Source organism: Erpetoichthys calabaricus, chromosome 9 (assembly GCF_900747795.2).
Source record: "Erpetoichthys calabaricus chromosome 9, fErpCal1.3, whole genome shotgun sequence".
NCBI classification, from domain to species: domain Eukaryota; kingdom Metazoa; phylum Chordata; class Cladistia; order Polypteriformes; family Polypteridae; genus Erpetoichthys; species Erpetoichthys calabaricus.
Window position 1 is genome coordinate 36,493,091 of NC_041402.2, and position 24,068 is coordinate 36,517,158.

The window sequence follows — 24,068 nt, forward strand, 5'->3', positions numbered from 1 at the left end:
CAATAAGATGCTGCAGATGTTCTATCAGACAGTTGTGGCGAGCGCCCTCTTCTACGCGGTGGTGTGCTGGGGAGGCAGCATTAAGAGGAAAGACGCCTCACGCCTGGACAAACTGGTGAGGAAGGCAGGCTCTATTGTTGGCATGGAGCTGGACAGTTTAACATCTGTGGCAGAGCGAAGGGCGCTCAGCAGGCTCCTATCAATTACGGAGAATCCACTGCATCCACTAAATAGTATCATCTCCAGACAGAAGAGCAGCTTCAGCGACAGACTGCTGTCACTGTCCTGCTCCACTGACAGATTGAGGAGATCATTCCTCCCCCAAACTATGCGACTCTTTAATTCCACCCGGGGGGGTAAATGTTAACATTTAACATTATACAAAGTTATTGTCTGTTTTTCACCTGCATTATTATCATTCTTTAATATTATTTATTGTATCAGTATGCTGCTGCTGGAGAATGTGAATTTCCCATTGGGATTAATAAAGTATCTATCTATCTATCTATCTATCTGTCTATCTATCTATCTATCTATCTATCTATCTATCTATCTTTTGCTGCTTGTTTAATATTACAGTATAACAACCTAGGGCAGCTACACATCATGGCCGATGAACTCTAGTAGCCAGGATACGCATCTGAAGTGCTGTGTAAGTGTTTTGTCTGCATCCCTCCCACCGCTGATCACAGTGCTGCTTTTATGCCAGGTTCTCCAGGTACTTCAACCCCTTTAGACAGGTCTCAACCACCTGAGAAGTGTGCCCTTCACAAGTCTGCACCCAGGGATGTTATAAGATTGTGGATTTCATTGGTGCACAATCTTTAATGGCCTCATTAATCATGTCCTTGTTTTTTAAAAATTGTTGATATTGTAGAGTGGAACTAATCAGAGTTGCTTGCAATAACATTCATTGCTTTGCCACTTTCGTATTGTTTGATAACTTTTAACGTCTTTTCTTCTTGGGTTCCCCCATGGACTTATCTTGGTGATGTTTTTGTAAGGCCATGATGCATTTGATTTCACGAAAATATAAAACTTTCAAAATATGAAACACATACAGGAGACGCAAGTGAACAAGATTGGACACACTGTGCTGGTGCCTGATATTCTATGAGACTGGTAGCAAAATGTACAGTGCTCTTTTTCTTAGTAAAAAGAAAAAGTTAACATTAACATATAACAATAAATAAATATCTGAAACATATTAGCTCTGTTTGGAACTCATGTGGTGCAGGAAGATAAATATGCCAGCTATGACCATCGCAAGTATGTTCATTTGGATGCTAGGGCAGATACTGTATAAGATAGATACCCACTACTGACCTTGGATGCTGGTAAGTACGATCAGACATCACTTAATAGGATGTAAGTCAATGAATAACTGTGTATATATACTGTGAGACTTGCCCAGACACCACTAGTCAGAAACCACATCTTTATAAAAGAACATGTTTATTAATTACAGATACACAGTCCCAAACAGAACACACAGTGCCCCAGCACCAATCACCTCTATATGGGCTTCTCTCTATCAGTCCTTGGCCACCTTTCTTCTCCTCCCGGGAGCTTTGTCCTGCTCCCACTCCCGACTCAAGCTCCCGCTCCAGGTGGCTGATGACGTCCTTCCGGCAGCACTTCCTGGTGTGGCGGAAGTGCTGCCCTTTGCACAGGAAGCACTCTGGGCGTCCCTGGCAGGTTCCTCCGCCATCTTGCCGAGTGTGGCGGAAGTAACTATTTCTGGGTTCCACAAGGTGTAAGGTGCCCCCTGGCACTGGCCATGGGTCCCAATGAGTTAAAACCTTTTTACTCTTCTCCTGTGGTCTTTTCCTAGTCCAGGGCGGTTGCACCCTCGTGACCTGGAAGATATAAAGTCCACCTTCCGGTCCTTCCAGGCGTCCCAGCCGGGTAAGGACCCCAGCAATCTGTGACAATACACACAAACATACACACGCACACACACACACATATATATATAAAATACTAGTTGTGTTACCTGTCTAAGGCAGTTTGAAATCTAAGCAATCCACGCAGACCTCTGTGTTAATGTTTACAGTACCACATGTAATGTATATGTCTCTATTATATACCATTTGGTATAGGATTCATAAAAGCAGTGTTAATGTTTATGATGCACCATCTATTGGATTGACAAATGCAATGCAGTTTATTACTTAACATGTTTGTGATGCATCATCTTTTGGAATAACAGAGACGTAGCAACTGGATGGACAGTTAATTAAAAGGTATATATACTGTATATAGAAGGTTTTAAAAGGTATATATGTTTTTATATATATATAATATATATTTTATATATATATAATATATATATATAGAACAAAGATAAAGGTTTGAGGCTTCCTCAGGCAAACCTCATATATTGTGTGATGGGAGAAAATGACTTTACAGACAATCACTAAAGTCAATCACTAGACTGGAGAGAGATGACAGTGGTGCAGTTATGAAGTTGGTGAAGTGGATTGGGTGGGCCAAAAAGCCCAGAAACAAGAAACACAATACAATACAACACAACACAACTTATTTTTTGTGTAGTGCTCGTCATTGATAAAGTGATGTCATGTGCCAGTGAAATGTTGGTTACTGGATCTGCAGAGGGAAGGAGTGGAAAAGTGTTACAAGACAGTGCCAACCCTTGGCTCAGTATGGAATTACAAGCTGACAAGCCCTGAAGTAGTCACCCTGACATGCATGTATGACTATATATGAGTATATACTGTATACAGATAGATTTGTGTAGGACAAGGTTCACCGTATTAGCCTTAGACAGTCTTTTCATGTACCAGTTCTCAATATCTAGAATTAAGGAAGCAGTTGTTCCACTCTGATTTGTAGCATGAGCTTTATAAAGTAGTCAGCTAAATAAACGAATGTAATGTAACAGATTGACTATTTACCCTTAACCAGTGGTGTGAACTATTTATGTTCAACTAAAATTGTTTCCTTTCTGCAGACTGTTTGGCTCTTTTTATGATTTATTTTTTAAGATTACACTGAATGGCAACTTTACTTTCTTTGACTCTTACACCTTTTCTACATTTTAACTCACTTTCTCTGCAGTCTGAATTCTTCTTGGCAGCCTGATACTATTAAATAAAGAGTCATGCACAGCCGTGATGTTAATGGATAACATTAATTTTCTTGGTTTCTTCCTTCCTTCCAGACTTAGATTAAGCTGCAGATGCCAGCAGTTTCACCATTTAAGAATGTGGTCCTGCCAGATCTGAGTAGATAGCATTTGCCTTTGGGTCTGACCACTTGTCAAAGAAAAGGCCTGGCCTTTCCTACGGCTATTGTATTGAAGGAAAAGGTGAAGTGAATTTATCATTCCAGGCTCTCGGAACGAGTGTCACTACAATTGCTTTGCTTTCTTGCCCTGATAGATAGCAGTGTTAAATAAACGAGCAGCCCTTTTTAACACCTACACCATGGTCTGCAGTCCCTGTGTCTTCATTTCTGTACCTGACTAGAAATGCGCTCATTGCTGTAAATTACAGCGGGCTGAACTTTTTTTTTTTTTTTGGTAAATCACGACTCCCCCACCCCAGCTCATTAATAATCTGATTTTTTGCACTCTGTTCTGAAGTCCCCGATGGCATTAGGTGTTGCTTTTGTTGTTGTTTCCTCTTTCTGGGTGACCTTACATCTATCTGACTTTGTTTGACAGCTTTCTTTTTTATCTTTTTTTTAAGTCACCAGGGACATGCGTTCTGTTTGAGTATTGGGTTTCTTCCATGTTGTTATGAACTGAAGGAATTTCATGTGAACCTGTTTGTTTTCATCGTTATTTTATGGGAACAATGTGCTCGTTTTTTACTCTGCTATATGGCAGGTTAACTTATCCTTCTCTGAAACAGTATATCTTTTGTTCTGCATTTTTCAGCTGTTGTCCCTTAGCTTAGCGCTTTTAAGCTTTGGAATTCAGCAAGACGCCCCCTCAAGCTGTACCTGGGCAAACCGAAGCATGATACGTATAATTAGGCAGGCCTCTTTGACCTAATAATGTTACCTGCAGACAGGTGGGGATTGGGAGAGGCTCACTTGACCTTATCATGTGACTGGGGTCAGGGAGCAGCACTTTGGTGCCATATATTTATTAGGACAGCCCATTCATCATAGTCAGCCCTCTGTGACGGCCAGACAAATAGGCATGGCTATAAAAATGTTTTTATCTTCCCTTTACCTGCTTGCCAATAACCATGTTGCCTGTGGGGAAACTGACAGCTCCAAGGAGTTGCAGAATTTGTCAGCTTGTGAGGCATCTAATGGCTGCCGAGTACAAGCGCCTTCTTTCCTTCCTGCTTGTCTAGACAGGGCGCTTTTTACTGCGCTCTCAGCAGTAAGGCTCTATATATGAGTTGCCACTGGCGGGCAAGCCAGACAGCCAAGCACCGCATGCTTTGAGAGGTCCAGCCCGCACAACCAAAGCGAGCTGGCTGGCATATGTGCAGCATCTCCCATGCGGAGATGCCTCCTGCATTTTCCATCCTTTCACCGGAAATACAGTTTTCACAGTTTTAACATAAATGATCACGGTTGTTTCATGTGGTTTAAAGAGCTCCGCTTTCAAACCAAATTGCTGTTGAATATTGCTTCTTGGCTTCATCACAGAAACTCAGCATTGTTCCTTCGTCTGTTTAGGGGGAGAAGGTTGCATTCACAGCAGCAGAAGGAAATTAACAGCAGCTGCCACTTTCAGCCAGCTCTTGCTTTAAACTGTGTTCATGCACGATGATGAAATGCTTTGCGACGTCTGCCCTGCCTGTACCCAAAGCAAATCTAGAGGGGCTTTCTATTTACACTCGCTGGAAGCTTTTGAGGTACCTGTTAACCAGCTAGTGAGACGGGCCAAGCCCTCGAGTCACATACTCCTCCCGAGTACTTCCATTTGAAAATAATCTCGCTGGAGCGGCTCCTCGTCTCTCACTTAGGCTTGTTTCAAAACCAATTGAAGTGATCATTTCAAAAATTGATTTTTTATGTTTATTTCGAAGCCAGCTTTATTGGAAATGACTGTAATAGAATGACAGTCTGAGGAAAATCCACCTGGGAATTCTGGAGAAATACTTGCTCAGTACTCCAGTCAATGGCCAGGAACTGAGGGAAGCTCCGTCAGTTCTAGTTAAACGGAAGAGTCACACAGACACTGTTGTTTTAAGCACAAAGATTAGAAAATTCATGAATGGATTAGCTAATATTGTTATCCTTCATTATGTTAATAATCGAATAAAGTTAGTTTAGTCTCATTTAACATCCCACAAGGTTAAGATACAGTATATGGTAAGACCTTTGTTTCTGTGTTGTAGAGTCAAACTGTAATCTGTCTGTCCATTGGTAATGCAGGGATAGTGGCAACCAGAAGAAGATCTGCTGGACAACTGTTAGAAATGCTGCATGGCACCATAAAGCCCATCTGCAGTAACTGCCACAATTTGGCAGCGTGTAATGGTAGCACTGGTAACAATAAAAATAAACAAAAAGAAAACGAATGAAAAGAACATTTAAAAGAATATATGTTGTATTTTCAAAACAACTGAAAAAGAAAATAGAGAGCATGTTTTAGATTAGATTGGATAAACGTTATTAATCCCATGGGGAAATTCATATGCATACAGAAGTAGAAACATAAAAAACAAGGATACAGACTCACAGGACAAATAACTCAGCCAATCAATTCATCAGTCAATAACTAATTATATAAATAAAAATAAACTTAACGACTACATCGGTTGGAAGCATCAAATTGTCTGATAGCAGTGGGCACAAAAGACCCCCAGAGGTCCTACTTAGCACACCGTGATGGAATGAGCCTGTGGCTAAAGGTGCTCTAAGAGATTTTTCATGATGCAGTCCAATTTTGCCATCGTCATCTTTTCCACGTCAGTTTCTAGTGTGTCCAGGGTTCACCCTGTGATGGAGCAGGCTTTCCTAATACGTTTGTTCAGGCATTGTGCTTCTTTTGACTTCAAGTTACTTCCTAAGAGACCATTTTGTAGAACACCACACTGGCTACTATGAACTGGTAGAACATTTCCAGCAGCTTACTGCACACATCAAAAGACCTGAGTCTCTTTAGCAAGTCCGGTCTGCTCAGACCTTTCTTTTACAGTGCCACTCTGTTGTTAGACCAGCCCACTTTGTTGTGTATGTGAACCCCCAGCTACTTGTAGCTGTGTACCACCTCCGCGCCCTAACCGTTGAATGGTGGCAGGTCTCAGAGGCTCCTTGGCACACCAGAAGTCCACCAACAGTTTTTTTCATCTTGCTAATGTTGAATTGCAGGTAGTTGTCCCTGCATCAGTGTCTGTAATCTTCAAAAAAAATAAATTAACAATAACAGAAAATTGAAACAAGTGAAAAAATATATATGGAAACAAAATAATTGTTTTCATAAGAATTACTTATGGCAATAAAGAGTGCAGAGCATGTTGCCATGAAGGTCAAAGAAACAAAATGTCTGTTTAGATAGTTGTTTTGAATTGTAAAATATCCAGAAACTTGGACAAGTAATGATGCTGGACGCTCCTGTTCAGTAGTTACTAGTGGATGATATAACACACTGACTCACGCAGCGAACATGTGGTGCACAAAAGCAGTCACAACCACGATAGATAGATAGATAGATAGATAGATAGATAGATAGATAGATAGATAGATAGATAGATAGATAGATAGATAGATAGATAGATAGATAGATAGATAGATAGATAGATAGATAGATAGATAGATAGATAGATAGATAGAAAGAAAATGGTAGCACGGTAAGGTCACAAACAAAATTAAAAATAATTTTCATAGCACTGAAATAAAGTTCAAACAGTAAAAAGCAGGTAAAAAATTAGTTCCCAGATGTCTAAAATGATAAAATCCTTAAACATAAAACTGGAATAAATGGTCTCAAAAATTGAATGTATGGACAACATTTTTGACAAAATGCAGAAGTCTTTAATTTTTGTGTATAATTGCAGACTTGTCCACAGTAGACTCTTACCAGTTATCAGCCATTACATGAAGGTAAACAAGAGTGTCTGTTGGCAGTGTGTCTTGACGTCGCAGGGCAAATGGTGGGTGCATCCGAGAGTGAACTTGAGATGGGTACCAATCTTGACGCAAACCAACCATTCCCTTCAGAGGACGTGACTTGTGCTCTTTTGAATTGGGACACCCTGTTGAAGTTTTCCCAGTTTTAAAAACGTTTTTCCTGTTGTTCCACTGAGGGTCCTTGTAAGGCTTTACTCCTAGCGAATATCAATAAGTGAGTGCTTTGTATTAATAATGTAATTATAAACTAGCTGAAATTATTTCAATTGTGTAATTCAAAGTGCATCACATTGCATTTTTATAGCTTCAGGGTTTTGTAATTGTATTGCTAGGATACCCTGTACTGTTGATATGGGGCACCTCCCAGAATGCACTGTGCTCCACATCATGGATGCTTTGCTTTATAACCTCACATGGTATTCATTGTATTCAAATTTTGAACCACTCTGTGTATTAGAAAGCTCGTAGTGATTAGTGTGTTGTGGTAATCGATTCATAGCTCCTCTCCTCTCGACTTCACTTACAGTCTAGTGTCTTTTTTTGTATCAGTGTGTTTTCTAATTACTGGCAGTTCCCCTTTTGACCTCATTCATGGTTTAGCATCTCGGCTTTGGCTTTGTTTTCTCCAACTTCAAGTGCTGACTCTCGCTACTCTTTCTTTGCCATAAAGACATCTCTCATTCCAGTTAACTCCATACCAGTGAGCGACCACATTCCCTGTTGTCAGCAGGCAATTCAGGAGGGTCTACTGGAGCTAAAGAGCAGGTGAAAATTGCTTATGTTGAGGTCCAGAAGATTGTTCTGAATAATGCAACTGACACAGTGCATCCAAGAAAACAAGAAATTGAATTGGGTTTCTGCCACCTCTCACAAGGTCTGTGGCTGACGTGGGATGAGCACTTGCTGTTCTCTGAGGAGTAAAGTGAAATTAGAATGAGAAAATGTAAACTACCACAATGATGCAGAAGAAATGGAGGATCAGTGGATGGGCTCTGCACAGCTTACAGGTGTTAACAGAGAAGGGTGTTTATCATTAAAGGCTGAAGTTCTCAGGAAGGTGTGGTTGATTCATTGTTCTATTTGTCTTTTTCTCTGTTTCTGTTAACATTTAATTCTGTTTATTATCGATTACCATTATTTTATAATTAGAAACATTATTTAATATCTAATATTTTCTGTTCTAGTGTGCTGTTCATTTTTAGTTGTTTTGTTTTTTTGTAACTGTTTTCTGTGTTTGTGAATGATTGCTGCCATTTTGTGGCATGGGATGAGACCTGTCACATTATAAAAGAAGACATCACACATAGCAAAGTGTTGAAGCTTCTTTGACCACTTGAAGGAAAGACATTGTCAGCCGCCAGCACTCAAACAACATCAAGAAAGAAAGAAATTATAGAAAGAAAAATGGGGTTTTGACTCGATTTGCATTTTGTGATATTCATTTATTTCAATCCTTCTAAGACGCACGTGTAAAGATTTCAGTGTACTGATTTTGATGAGTATGCTTCTGCCTACATCCAAAAGAAAGGCCTTTATAATCTTTTCTTCTTGCAAAAATCCCTGGGTCTTCAGACCTGTCCCATCAAGCATTAAAAGTGTGCCTAAAACAAACTGGGACAAGAGATGAGAGTTTAAAGAGGATGGACAGGTACTGTTCAGTCGAGCAATGCATCTTTGTTAAATATTTGTATTTTATAGCCCCGTTTGATTATTCTGTAGCATGTGTGTCTGAGTATTGTATAGTGCTTATAAAAAGTATTCAACCCCTTGGATGTTTTCACATTTTATTGTTGTAAAATATTGAATTACAGTGAATTTAATTTCACATGTCCACCCCTTTTATATGACACACCTGGCACAGCCATTTGGCTTTACAAGTCCCACAATTAGTTCAATGGAGGTCACTTGTCTGGGGGATTCAGTTGATTGTAGTTGAAATGCTCTTATATGTGGAAAGGTCAACTTCTGGGCAGTCATGGTAGTTATGGTGGCCTAAACTATGCAATGAAGACAAAAGAATACTACAAGGAACTCCATGAAAAGGGGCTTGAAAAGCACAAGTCAGGGGATGAAATTTCCAAGTCACTGAATATCCCTTGGAGTTCAGTTAAATCCGCTCTTAAGGAATGGAGAGAGTATGGCACAGCTGGAAATCTGCATAGAGCAGACTCTCCACAAAACAATTCAGGAGTACCTGGCTTTTATAGCTCATGGACCTGAAGGGGCATGGCCACATGCCATCAATGGACATCTTCTTGGAACTGTGGGTGGAAGAAAGACAGAAGAGTCAGCAATCACACCCCCTGGTGTCGCTGGGTGGTAGTGCTTACCTTTAACAAGCCCTAATGGTGACCATGTATATGGGTATACATTTGTATGTGTGTACAGTGTAATTATGTACAGTAGTGTGTTTTATACTTGTCTAGCTGCTGTATTTTATTTTCTAAATCCTTGCTGTATTATTTTATCCCTAGCAGTATTATTTTATTCTTTCTTTGTTAGTACTTTGTTTACTAGCATCATCAGAGATGTCATCTCAATTTCTTTGTTACTGTTGTGCAATGATAATAAAGTCCATTAATTAATTTAGACCACTTTGCAAGGATATGCTTTCACAATGACATTGAAAAATCTTCTTTTGATCATTGTCAGAAAAGTCAAATTAAATCTGCTGTGATTCTGTATAATATTAAAATGTGAAAGATTCCAAGGGGGGTGAATACTTTTTATAGGCAGTGTGTTTGGGAGAGCTACAGGAGCATCATACAACAACTCCATGTAATGGATGAGCCCTCTTAGTAACGTGAATCTCTTCAGCTGCTTCAAAGGAACTTCATTTACACTTTAAGGCTGGACAACTCTTTACTCTTCAATATTTAGTTTAGCTCTTTTGGGAATGGTTTTTGCTTCTTGTTTGCTAAAAGTATGCCATTCTCATTTGAGGATGGCACTAAAGTATAGTAGTCCCGTTCGTTACTCCTGGATTGCTTTTTCTGGAATTGTTTATTTCCCTGTTTCCCCAATTCAGATTCGTAAAGTCTCTTGTACAGGCTTTTCAAAATGATGACATCACGGCCTCCTAATAATGGTGCTCCGGCCAGGATTTCTATTTTAACTGGGATCGCTTGGTCTAAGCTTTATTGTGGCCTGTCTCTTTTCCTGCCTTCTATCAGTGAGATTTATTTAATATGCTGTTGTGCCTGACCGCTGTGGATGTTGGACAATTATGTACCTATTGGAAACATCTGATGTTAATCTTTAGCAACACTGTTTATTGCAGTGTATGTGCATGCCTGAGTCAGAAAGAGATTAATAATTTTATTTACTTACAACAGAAGATGTTTTTGAGTAGGCAGAAAAAAATAAGGTCTACATCCCCTGCAAAATCGATGGGCAGCACATTACTGTAAAACATATTGATTAAATAAACCACGGGCACAATGTTAGTCATTTTGTCTGCAGAGTGATGCAATGCTTAAAAGAATTTCTCCTTTGACTTTTACATTAACCTTTTATTGACTGTTTGCGCGCCCATAATTAACACTCACTTCAGCTAAAGTGGATAATTTTAGCTTTGTGACCCACGTGCACTGAAACATGCGCACTCCAGCATACCCTGAGCTTTTCACCCTGATGCTGTCCAGCTGAAGAAAAGCGAGGCAGGCCACAAAGATACTTTGGGTAGCTGCAGTTTAGAGACCCTCATTGGCTTCTGTCTTGTTGTCATTTAACCCTGTAAGGTCATTTGAATGTTGACAACAGCTCCAACAAACTGCTTGCTGGACTTTAGTCAGTCTAAAAGCAAACTCAATAAACTCCTTACATTCATCTACTGTACAATTGATGCTTACATTGTTTTGGCATGTTTAACTTTTTATCATATTTACTCATAATCAGTGCAATAGGAAGACTCTTGGCCTTATTTACATGCTCATCCTATTAAAATCCATTCTACTATATTAGTCACCTAGCCTGACGCCTTGAGCCATGTTGTTTGTGTCCCCAAGTCCATCTGTCTGCATTTATCATCTAAGCAGAGCGTCCCCTCCACATCGATCACCTGTTCATCTCAAGTCTCATACTAAGTGAATCTGCAAAAACTCCATCGGACATTTCACTCTTGTGTCAGCGCAGGCGGTTAAAATGTTATATTAATATTCTTCACAATAATTTCCACATTTCTGTGCATCTTGCCTGTTTGTTTAGATCCTCTGCAAGTGTTTCCTTAATCTAGTCCTTTACGGTTGAGCCACTTGTTTTGTTTTTAATTTCTAGTTAGACCTGTTGATTGATCAACTGTTCAGTTTCATATGAGAAGACCACTGAAATTGAATGCAGAGGTGCTATTAGCTCCTCACCTTCCCAAATCTGTCCATGCTGCCTAATCAGCACAATCTTCTTTTCAATTCTGTGAGTTCATTTGTATACATATTTCCAATGGTTGAATATTTATGATAATCAGATTGTCTCAAGTAGCTTCTGTTTCTTTAATTCTGAAGCTAAATAAATAATGAGAACATTTAAACACTTTTCTCGTCTCAGAGCCCCGAGGTCGGCTAATCTTATTATTTATGGAGTGATGTGCTACATAATAGTACTTAGTGCATGTTAACAGATGCTATTATCAGCAGCTGATGTGAAGCGCTGAAGATATATTGGAATGTTATATGTTAATACTGTCCTCTAAGTCTAATATACTACAGATTGAGGGCAGATGAGGAGGGCTTGGAGCACTTAGGCAAGCAGCCACTTCAGTTTTAAATGACTGGAGCTAAAAGTACAGCCACAAGCTGTAGCAACCACTCTGTACCTTCTCTGTGTCTCCTGTGGTGAGACCAAGCCATTGGTTCACATCCTTGTTTCAGGTAACCTACCTGCTAGTGCTCATGTATTTTCATGGACTTGTCACCATTCTCTTGGGACATGCCAGTTTGGCCCTTCCAGTCAGACGTCACCATACTCCTGGTATCTACTCATACACTTTGTACCTCTCACAAGACTTTTCTTCGTTTCATTCACTGGTTATTACTATTCCCTCTGACTAGAAGGGTACCACACTGGGCCTTTTTACTCCAGTCATTCACTACTCCTTGTAGTGTTACAGCCAGGGTTCACACCCGGCTGGGGTTGAGAGGTCTCTTTTATGGTGGTTGTGTTTGTTTTTTTACATTAACATTATTGTCCATTTCATTTCTTTATGTCACAACATCTTCTGTTATCTATCATGTGTTCTGTGGCACCAGCCCATCATCACAAGGAACTGCTCTCAGCCCTATAAAGGCTGAAGAAAACCCCCAGTCCCCTGCGGTTCAATGAATACACTTGGTGGGTTGGTGACTTAGTGATTATTTGTGCTTTTATGCATTTGCTGGATTTTCAACAATTTTGCTGTTTTTGATCTGTGTACCTGGTTATGTTTTGGGAATTTGCATGCCTTCGATTCCCTTGTTAATTTGATGTTTCTTTGTAAAAATAAATATTTGTCTTTGTTGTGACTAGCCAGGGTTTGACAGGCATTTTTCTGAGATTTTTTTGTGCTTAGGAACTCTCTAATTCATGGCAACCTTTGCTCTTCACCAACTAGCCATCCTGTATCTACTTAATAATTAATGCCTAACTTTCAAAAAAATTGAATAACTGCCTGTTCCCATCCAGGGTTGTATCCTGCTTTTCTCCCAATTTTTCCAGGGCAGGATTAAATTTGGTGCATTTGTGTTTTTCTTAAAATATCTGCATGCTCATGTAACATACTGTACAAAAACAAAAAAAAATGTTGAAAGTAAGTGTAGTGTAGTTGGTGGGATCCTGGGCCTTAAACAACCAGATCTGCCAGTCTCATTTCCATCTGCATGTTCTACAACTGTAAATACTTGCCGCATCCTGATCTTGTAAGTCTGCTTGAATGAATTAAGGCATTAGGCAAATATACTAATAAAGCAGATTGTGTTTATCACCCAGTATGTGATGTCATGGTCTGACAACACAAGTGACCGATGCTCTAGTAAACAGTGGAGCACCTTGCACAATACATCCAGCAGGAGGGTGGCTTTCAAGCCTACTGTTGAGCCTGTTGCTAAAAGTTTATAAGCTTGCTGCTTGAATTTAAATGTATGATAATTACTTCAAGAGTTACGATATGCTTGACTTATGCTCCTGATTTTTGATTTGAGTGGTTTGGTCTCAATGCAGTTTTAAAAGTTGTTACAGCTCTCTCATCCACATTATATGATTGACTTGTTATTTTGTTCTGCAGTACAGCATAATTGAACACAGTTTTACAATACATTCACTAGAGATCACTCTGTATTAATATAAAAACAAAACTGCAAACAAGCAGAGTTCTGGGACCTTTCTCAGTGTGAAGAGGAAGTAGAAAGAAGAAACCACTGACATGTATATAAAAGTGTCACAAACATGATAAGAAAGGACCTATGAGGCCACCTAAAAGTCCCATCAAGCAGGCCGGGACCCTTAACAACCTGTCTAGGTTTGCCCTCACCCCAGACAGCCAGCTCCTAACCACTGCAGGCAAACTCAAAATTGGGCCCTGGCTTTTAGAAGTTTAAAATATATATTAAATGTACAAAATTCACAAAAATGCCCTTCAAGAGAGAATAACCAATAAACCTCTGGCTTAGATAGATAGATAGATAGATAGATAGATAGATAGATAGATAGATAGATAGATAGATAGATAGATAGATAGATAGATAGATAGATACTTTATTAATCCTAATGGGAAATTCACAATAGACAAGTCCAAAACAGAAATCTTTTTAACTAAATAGTTTACTACAGAAAATGAAAAAGAAGACACAGAATTAAAATAAAATAGAAATAATTTGCCTAAAAAGGTAATCCAAGGTCCCAATAAGAAACCGAGAAGTTATAATCCAAGAACATGAAGCATATGATATGATTTATCTTGTCTTATAGAAATCATTTGATAAGGTGCCACATGAGAGGCTGGGCATCAGATTAGAAGAAGTGGCAATTCCAGGTGTTGTGTGTAGATGGGTACAAAATTGGCTCAGAAACATGAAGCCGAGGGTTATACTGCATGGAACCCTATCAGTATTGGCTGATGTAAAGAGTGGTGTCCCTCAGGGCTGCTGATATTTTTAATATATATAAATAATTTGTATAGGAATGTAAGTAACAAGCCGGTTACGTTTGCAGGTAATCTAAACTCCATTGAATCATTACAGAGGGACTTGGACAGCATACAGGCTTGGTCAGATTTATGACAGATGAAATTTATTGTCAGTAAATATAAAGTATTACACATAGAAAGTGAAAATGTTAGGTTTGAATACACAATAAAATTGAAAGTACACCTTATGAGAAAGATTCAGGAGTTGCACTGGACATCATCAACTTCCAGACAATGTTCAGAAGCCATTAAGAAGGTGAACGCCATATGTGTAGAGTACAAGTCATCTGGAGTATTGTGTGCAGTTTTGAACTCCAGGCTACAAAAAGGACATAGCAGCAGTAGAAAAAGTCCAGAGATGAGCGACCAGGCTGATTCCAGGGCTACTGGGAATGAATTATGAAGAAAGATTAAGCGAGAAGTCAAGCAAAATGACACCTTTTATTGGCTAACTACAACTACAACTATTGTAAAAAGATTACAATATGCAAGCTTTCGAGGCAACTCAGGCCTGCTCTTCAGGCAAGATGTAATCTTTTAGTTAGGCAATAAACAACAACAACAACATTTATTTATATAGCACATTTTCATACAAAAAGTAGCTCAAAGTGCTTTACATAATGAAGAAAAGAAAAATAACAGACATAATAAGAAATTAAAATAAGACAACATTAGTAAGGTCCGATGGCCAGGGTGGACAGAAAAAAAAAAAAAAAAAAACTCCAGAAGGCTGGAGAAAAAAATAAAATCTGTAGCGGTTCCAGGCCACGAGACCACCCAGTCCCCTCTGGGCATTCTACCTAACATAAATGAAATAGTCTTCTTTATAGTTAGGGTTCTCACGGAATCACTTGATGCTGATGGTCATACAGACTTCTGGCTTTGAATCCATCCATCATTGTTGGAACATCATGGTACTTTGAGTTGCACCACCACCAAAAGGATACCGGAAAAGGAAACAGAAGAGAGAGTAGGGGTTAGTACAGATTTTAGAGCCACCATGAATAGTTATTATAATGAATTGGATATACAGAGTATCAGGATTAAATTACAGTGAAGTTATGAGAAGGCCATGTTAAAGTAATGTGTTTTCAGCAGTGTTTTAAAGTGCTCCACTGTATTAGCCTGGCGAATTCCTATTGGCAGGCTATTCCAGATTTTAGGTGCATAACAGCAGAAGGCCGCCTCACCACTTCTTTTAAGTTTTGCTCTTGGAATTCTAAGGAGACACTCAGTTGAGGATCTCAGGTTACGATTTGGAATATAAGACGTCAGAAATTCCGATATATAAGATGGGGCGAGATTATTTAAGGCTTTATAAACCATAAGCAGAATTTTAAAGTCAATCCTGAATGACACAGGTAACCAGTGTAGTGACATCAAAACTGGAGAGATGTGCTCGGATTTTCTTTTCCTGGTTAGGATTCTACCAGCTGCATTCTGCACTAGTTGCAAATGATTGATGTCTTTTTTGGGTAGACCTGAGAGGAGTGCGTTACAGTAATCTAGTCGACTGAAAACAAACGCGTGAACTAATTTCTCAGCATCTTTCAATGATATAAGAGGTCTAACTTTTGCTATGTTTCTTAAGTGAAAAAATGCTGTCCTAGTGATCTGATTAATATGCGATTTAATATTTAGATTACAGTCAACAGTTGCCCCTAAGCTTTTTACCTCCGTTTTGACTTTTAATCCTAATGTATCCAGTTTATTTCTAATAGCCTCATTGTATCCATTATTGCCAATCACTAAGATTTCAGTTTTCTCTTTATTTAACTTGAGAAAGTTACTATTCATCCATTCTGAGATACAAGTTAGACATTGTGTTAGTGAATCAAGAGAATCAGGGTCATCAGGTGCAATTGATAAATACAGCTGTGTGTCATCAGCATAGCTGTGGTAGCTCACGTTATGCCCTGAGATAATCTGACCTAATGGGAGCATGTAGATTGAGAAGAGCAGCGGACCCAGGATAGAGCCTTGTGGAACACCATATAGGATATCATGTGTCTTTGAGTTGTAATTATCACAATTAACAAAGAATTTTCTCCCTGCCAGGTAGAATTCAAACCAATTTGACACATTAAGACAATTTAAGAATAAAAGGTGTCATTTTGCTTGACTTCTCACTACATTCATAATGGCTAACACAGTACAACAGCCTAGTACTGAAGAAAGATTAAAGAAGCCGAGCCTTTTCAGTTTAAGCAAAAGAAGATTAAGAGAAGACATGACTGAAGTGTTTAAAATTATGAAGGGAATTAGTACAGTGGATCGAGACTGTGACTTTAAAATGAGTTCATCAAGAACACAGGGACACAGTTGGAAACTTGTTAAGGGTAAATTTCACACAAACATTAGGAAGTTTTTCTTCACTCTGAGAACCACAGACACTTGGAATAAGTGACCAAGTAGTGTGGTAGACAGGAGGACTTTAGGGACCTTCAAACCTTGAATTGATGTTATTTTGGAAGAATTATGTGAGCTTTGTTGGGTTGAATTGCCAGATCTCATCTAGATTTGTCTAACAGAAGCAAAATGTATATTTAAAAAACAGTAAAAGCAATACTTATAAGACAATTCCTTCAACATTCGATGACCAACTGCAGGGACAATCTCTTTCACCTCTGTATAAAGAACTAAGAGTGGTCCTGGCCATCAGCTCTGACATCATAGTGACCTTGCCTTTTCATGATTCCACCAAAGAGTACCAGGAATATCAGAACTCTTTAAAACACAATACACAAGTATCGAACAATAAACAAACATAACAGAAATAACACAAAAACATGAAAAATAAGAACTCAAGAATAAAAAAAGCAACAATAAAAAGGATATGAATGAGCCCTAACCATAGCATTACAATGTTGTCCTTTTACGGATTTATCCATTTTCTTTCATCTGAAAAATATTAAATAAAAAAACTTTTGTGCTCCTCTGACCAATGAAGGTGCGTCTTATTTATTCTGCGGTGCCTTTTCATCACCTTTATCAGTCCTTTATGTTACTACAAGCAAATTCACATCTGCCACTTGTTTTCCATCCTTTCAAAAAGTAGAATGCAGAAGGGTCCATAAGCTATAGTCAGCCGCACCAAGCCATCCTGCCTGGTCAGCATCAGTTTTCTGATTCTTTAATTTTAAATGAAAAATTTCTACCAGTGTGATTGCGTGATGCAAGATGAGGAAAAATGTGATTATTTCATGAGCAGCGTAAATATGTCCTGTGGTGTGAAGATGTCATAACACTAACTGTTATTTTTTCTCAATTCTGTGTTTTCTTTTGTTACTGTAGGTGCCAGTCCAAGCTTGCCAAATCCTTACCAGCTGATGATAGACCAATGTGCCACCCATACTGGGAGGAAGGAGATTTATCTATGCCTCTTCCTTTTGATCTTCAGAGCACAATAGCACACCTGGAGGAAATTGTGACATCTACAGGTGATTTAAAGGTCTAACAAAGTAATATTGTTGACGGGATTGCTTCTACCTGATCTCACTGCTGATGGAGCCTTTCATTTGAGAGCAGTAGTAGTTTAATATATGAAAGACATAAATCAGCATAAAGGCTACGGGCAAACAGTTTATCTTTGCTTATTAGACAGTCAGTGGAAACAGGACACATTCATGTTAGTGATGGGGAGGCTGCAGGCCACATGTTGTGTGGTGGTCTGTGAGACATATCCCATGTGTTAGCTAAATCCCGCAATATGAGAGTGTGGCACAATTATTAACACTACTGAGGAAAACTTTTGGATGCTATGTTTCTGTTTCACTCACTTTTCACTTACCAGACAGTCTGAATGGATGCAGAGTAAATAGACTGCTGCAGATCACTGTCATCTGAGCCTTTCAAATGGCTGCTTTGTGATTTCAGCAAGTGGTGTGCTCATTTAATCAAATTCTTCTGCTGATATCGGTATTGACTTGGAATTATTTACTTTGTAAAATAGTATACTCCGTTATTGAAAATCAGTCCTTTGCCTTTTTAATCTTTTAAAGTACTGAAGATGATTTTGGTTGTAAAGGACTGTCGCACCTTCACTGTACTGCTAATTTTCAATTCCATTTTCACAGAGAATATGATTCAGAAGTCTTTGCTGTATTTGGCAGTGGTCCACTGTGCCCCCCTGCTGAATTTCACCGTCATGATGTTAAACGTCACACTTTAGACCTCCTAAAGTTAAGTTACAAATCAAGTTAAAATATGTTGTTCTACCAGAGCATTAAGAACACACTCCTCAAATTCTAAAAGATTCCTAACAACATGAAAATAAATATTTTAAAATACTGCGTAGCACAGAAAGATGAATGGAGCTGTATGGTGTAGAGTTTTGGGAACTGGAAGATAATTTACATGGGCGCAGGTTAAATCCTTACGATGAACTCGCTGTGAGCTTCTTCAAGATGAATTTCACCTTCCAAAATGTGAAAATAAAACCAAATGTTTGCAATATCTATATGCATATAGTCATATGTATATTTTTGTATATATTCATTATTCACATATGTGTGTATATACTGTATATAGACAGAGAGAGAGAGATAGATAGGTAGATATTTTTTGTCCACAGGATGACAAACTTTACAGAAGCTCAAGAGAGAAAAATGTCTGTCTTCTGTACTGGAGAGCTGTTGCTGCTGCTGTGAATAACAGGCTTGTATGTGGCAGCAAGAAGATCAGAGCAGTCAATCCAGTTATAGATTTGAAGGCATTAACATTTGAATACAGCAGGTTCAGTTTGTTGTGTTCACAAAAGGAACTACCATTATATATAATACTAGCCGTGGTACCTGTTGAAGACAGGTAATAGAACAATTAAATAACATTTGCTATCTCTTGCCCTACCTTCAGCGCCTTTCCTCTGTACTTGCTCATGTGCGTCTCTTCACTGGCATGCCATCTCTCGAGCATGTTCACGTAAAGCCTGTTTGTGAAACTCTGTCATTATTTTCGAGTTGCCTTTCTCAACTCCAGTATGGTTTTATACTCTTAATGTCTTTGAAGGTGACTCGGTCAGCGTGCGTTTTTACTCCTCCTTGTTCATCTCATACTCACACTTCCCTATTTGTCACATCACTAAAGCCAAATTGACCAACCAGATTGCTCTGAGGGACTGGACACACAGACGTTGGTGTTTTATTATGTAGTAGATATAATAATCTGTAAAATAAAGACGACAAATCATCAAGCAGAGTTGGTGCATCATGGGCTCCACTCTTTAATGATATTGACTTGTCCCTTATTAAATAGAAAGTAGCACAGTGTGCAGTGTGTTTTGTTTGATTTTTGACAGCGAATTTGATGGTGCTCTGCTTATGTAGCCGATGTACCAGGTGAGGCTGTGGAGCTTGGATGACATCGCAGCTCATCTTAGTGGTCAAAGTCTTTTTGGCTGAGAAATGTTAGGCTGCTGTGCAACTTTCAGATTATTCCCCTTTACACCTCTCTGTAGGAGCCTTGAAGGACAGAATTATACTATATATAATGTAAAAATTTAACGCAATTGTACTGCTTCAACTTGAACGTTATTGCTAGACAGCCTGGCGTGTTATACCAATACACGTAACAACGTTAATACAGTTTACACAATGTACAGTATGTCACAACATCACAACATTGCATACTGTAGTAGTGGAAAGTATATTGAACAAAACACATATACATAAACAATATAGTAATGCAGAGTTATTCACCTGCCCAGTAATATATCAAGTAAGTCCTTATTAGAGAAACACAAAATAAATATAATTTAGATTGGATTGAGGAGTGTAGAAGTCAGGAAAAGACGGAGTTGAATCACACACCTTGCTTAACCAGGGCGACTGCAGTAGGAAAGAAGCTCTTTATGTGTCCTGTAGTTCTTAAATTTAGTGACCGTTTCCTTGAAAGTAATAACTGAAAGAGATGGTTGCCCGGGTGAGTGTAGTCTTTGATTAAATTTCCTGACCTGAGATGTATACAAGACCTCAATGGAGTCCAGTTTCAGTCCTACAATCTTTTCTGCTGTCCAAATAACACGCTGCATTGTCATACCAGAGTGTTGTGAAGAAAATGAGAATGCTTCCAATGATTGAACCTACAAAAATGTGCCACACTCAGTGGGATATGGTAAACTTTTTAAGTTGACAGAGAAAAGAACATCATCTGCTGAGCTTAGTTTATAAGTGCAGTTCTGGTTTTGTCCCAGTTCACACTGTGAGTGATGGTTGTGCCAAGGAATTCAAACGACTCCACCCTGTTGACAGTGACATCTTTTCTAACCAGGGGTGAGGGAGGTGAGACGTGTCTCCTAAAATCCACACTCATTTCCACTGCTTTCAAGATATTCAAGTTAAATTATTATCTGTGTGCTTCGGATAGCACACTGTACGTTGTGCAAGGGAGTTCTGCAATGTAAAACATGTTAAACAGTGTTTAACTACAGACAAATAAACCTGGGAAGTTGAGTTCAGCACAACATGCAGCTGGTTTGGCAAAAGACCTGCTAAGACAATTATTTCTTGTGAATGATATAATTAAAATGATTGACAAAGCAGAGAATCCATCTTTGTGTTTCCAAATTTATTTAAGGCTGTTCTACTTTTAACATTAAATCAGCCTAGACTGTAGCCATTAAGTTGTAAATGCTGCAAAATGCATTTGTGACTTGGACTTCTCATGCAGTTTTAAGTCTAAATCATTAACAGTAAACAAGCTCATACCTAATAAATATGTGTTTAAAAATGGTGGCAATGCTCTGTACATCCTTCTGAATAGTCAGATAAAGCAGACCAGCATTACATTTGGTCTTTTCTTGAGTGCTCTGCTAACTCTTGATGTTGTTGGCTGTAAGCAGTGGCGGTCTTTATCACGGATGGCATTTCTACAGGTACCTTAATGATGTGTATTTTAGTTTAGCTTTAAAAGATATACACATGCCGGGATATTTGAAACATCATAAATAATAACATAGCCTGTGTCTCAATATAAAGTTTTACAGGTATCTTAAAAAAATCATTGTTTATGTTCTGTTGTCATCAGGCATTGAAGAACATCTCTGAATGAGTTCCTTAAGAGCAGATATCATCAGAAAACAATGGCTCTGGATACTGATCTCTCAGGTTGTCATCACTTGCTGTAAAATGGAATCCATCTTTCAAGGACTGGTTGTACACCAACACTTTTAAAATCAGATGGGCGTCTGCTGTCATTTGACCTTTTTCTACAGCATTTGCCTGTTCTGACACTTTTTAGATCCTCCTGTTTGTCACTTTTTTAAAGTGCTACTCTTGCTTTTTCTGCTATTTAGTTTTTCCTCACCATGTAGTTCTCAGTTTCAATATGGTACTAAATTCAAGTGTGTGTGTTATGTCCCAGTTACTTGTAGCATTCATCTTGAATTTCCTAATAGGTAGAAGTTTCCTCTGTCCCAGATGTCTCCAAGACCTTCACAGGCAGTGCTCTATTTTATTTGAAGGAGGCAGTCAGAACTGAGATATGTCTTCATCAGTGTATTCTGTGCTCAAATCCTTACTGGAAGAGGCAGACACAATATCTGTTCTCTTGTATTATTTTGACACGTTACGTGTTTGTAACCTCCATTAATATTCTACAATTCTTCAGTTTTTGTTTTTGCTGGAGAAACATTATTTGCATATCAGTGCTATAAAATTAACACTTCTGGTTATGCAGAGACCTTTACCAGATTTTAAATAGATTTTTAACCTCATCTAAAATAAGATTACACCTTTAATAGCTCTGTGCAAGTCATACACATTTCTTACAGTATCTACTTCTGGATAGATTAAAACTCCAGAACAACAAAGGTGTCTAGGCATGAAAAACATAATGATGATGCAAAGCCTCCATGAAATAAGCATGCAAGCCTGTTTTTATCGGGACAGAAAACTGAACTGGATGATTCCCATCTAGCATTGAATTCCACCTGAAGTCCTGGGCGAGAATTACGAAAGGGATGCTTGAGAGAGGCCATATCCGACTTTGAAGAGACAATGTTAAGGAATGGTGAGGATGTTTTCTTCCATCATCTACTTGTGAACAACTGTTCCTCCTTGCTATTGTTGGTAGTATGTTCAGTTGAGTGTGTCATCCTAGTAGAAAAAATAAATTTATACTTAGTAAAAGTGTTTGGCATTTTCTTGAGTAGACTTCATTCCTCACTTCATCGTTTGTCCAGTTGGGTTTGAAGAATGATCTTCTGCAATTAAACACACATAAGACTTCTGTAGTCGAAACTCTATATTGCCACTTCAGTAAAATATAGAAATGTTAAGAGTCTCTGGGCTGGTGATGATTGCATTGATCGGTGCAAAATGTAAAATGTCTACTTAGGTTTTTTCACGTTGCATTTGTCCTTTAGTTTTTTTTATTATTATTATTATTATTTTCTTTTAATGTAATCAGAAGGTATAAAGCATTGTAATTTGTGTCCTGCCATTTTGGAATCAATACTTTGAGTGGTACAGTTCTACATGCAAACCCATCCAGTCCTGTCTTGCAGTAGGAAGTCACTTCCCCACCACTAGTGATCAGTATGTGGGCTGGAGGTTTCAGACCAGTTAAGTAGGTATAATAAAATATGCATCTCATTAATTAAAAAAGAACAAATTGGTATTAGTGGGCTCCTTTCAAAAAAATGTTAGGGGGTGCGCGATTAAAACTGTTATGAAAACTCGGGTCGCAAATACAGTGGACCCTTGACTTACGAACTCAATTCGTTCGCAAGGGCTGGTTGTAACTCAAGTTGGTTGTAAGTCAAGACTATTTTTCCCATAAGAAATAATGGAAATGCCCTTAATGTGTTCCGAACCACCCATAGCAACACTTACTTAACTTTTTTTAATAGAAAAGGGTTGTATAATGTTCATAATTTACCAAAAACACCAATACTTTTTCTAATGTACTAACCAAAAAGTTATAAAAAGTGCCTAGCCTACCAGAAACAACAATTTCATACTGTACTCACCATTTAATTTCACATCTTTGGGCTGCAGGAAGGGAGGAGGAGAATGAAATGGAAGGTGGTTATTGTTTGGAAGGAGCCTCCTTATACAAATCTTTTCTTTGTAAAATTGTCGAGATGGTGAATTTCGACATGCTGTACATATTAGCGAGATCGGTCACACGAACACCACTCTCAATATTTCTGCACAATTTCCTTCTTCGTTTCGATTGTGATCGCTTTCTTTACCTTCATTACCTTCTCTTCCTTCCTTAGCAATTATCGAAAAAAATTTATATAAATCACTGCACTGACCGAAATTACGTCCACATGTATCAGGGCTCCAACTGACGCTTACAAATGCTCTCGGCTGTTTGTTTGCAATCGCGCAAGCTGATACAAGTGACCACATTCAGGTCGTAACACAAGATGTTGGTCGTAAATCAAAACAAAAATTTTGGTAGTACATCAAGTTGTTCACATATCAGGCCGGTCGTATATCAAGGGTCGACTGTACTTAAAGGTTGAGAAACGCTGTCCTAGCGGATGTTTATGATTACCTGCAGAAGCCTTCTTTATTCTTCCGTATGGTGGCCTGTTCTTGAGTTGCAGCCAAAGAACTACAACTAGCATTTGCACAGAGTGTCTCTGCATTGCTAGCTTATGAGAGTATGGAATACAAAGAATGTATTTGATGACCCATCATGTCAAAATTGTCAGTCCACCATCAGGTGCTGCTTTCTTTTTTATCTTCCTTGTTATTAGATGCATAACTGACTCGATGTCCAACGGTTGATTAATGGACCGATATTGCTTGGCTCCATTTCTTGGTCTTCTTGTCTTTTTAAACAAATCTTTATCTTTATGTGTACTCATTATGTAACCAGTAATTTGTATCTGTATTGTACT

General features: G+C 38.6%; 1 protein-coding gene across 1 annotated transcript in view; it reads left to right on the forward strand.

The window, feature by feature from the left end:
- The window catches only part of fto (FTO alpha-ketoglutarate dependent dioxygenase), a 383,462-nt gene extending 361,118 nt beyond the window's left edge, over positions 1-22,344 (forward strand). The window contains exons 9-10 of the mRNA XM_028809313.2: positions 17,510-17,655; positions 21,239-22,344. Of these exons, the coding sequence (XP_028665146.1) occupies positions 17,510-17,655; positions 21,239-21,258 (166 nt within the window). The 3' untranslated portion in view covers positions 21,259-22,344. The remainder of the gene's footprint in view (positions 1-17,509; positions 17,656-21,238) is intronic.
- The last annotated feature ends 1,724 nt before the right edge of the window (positions 22,345-24,068 follow it).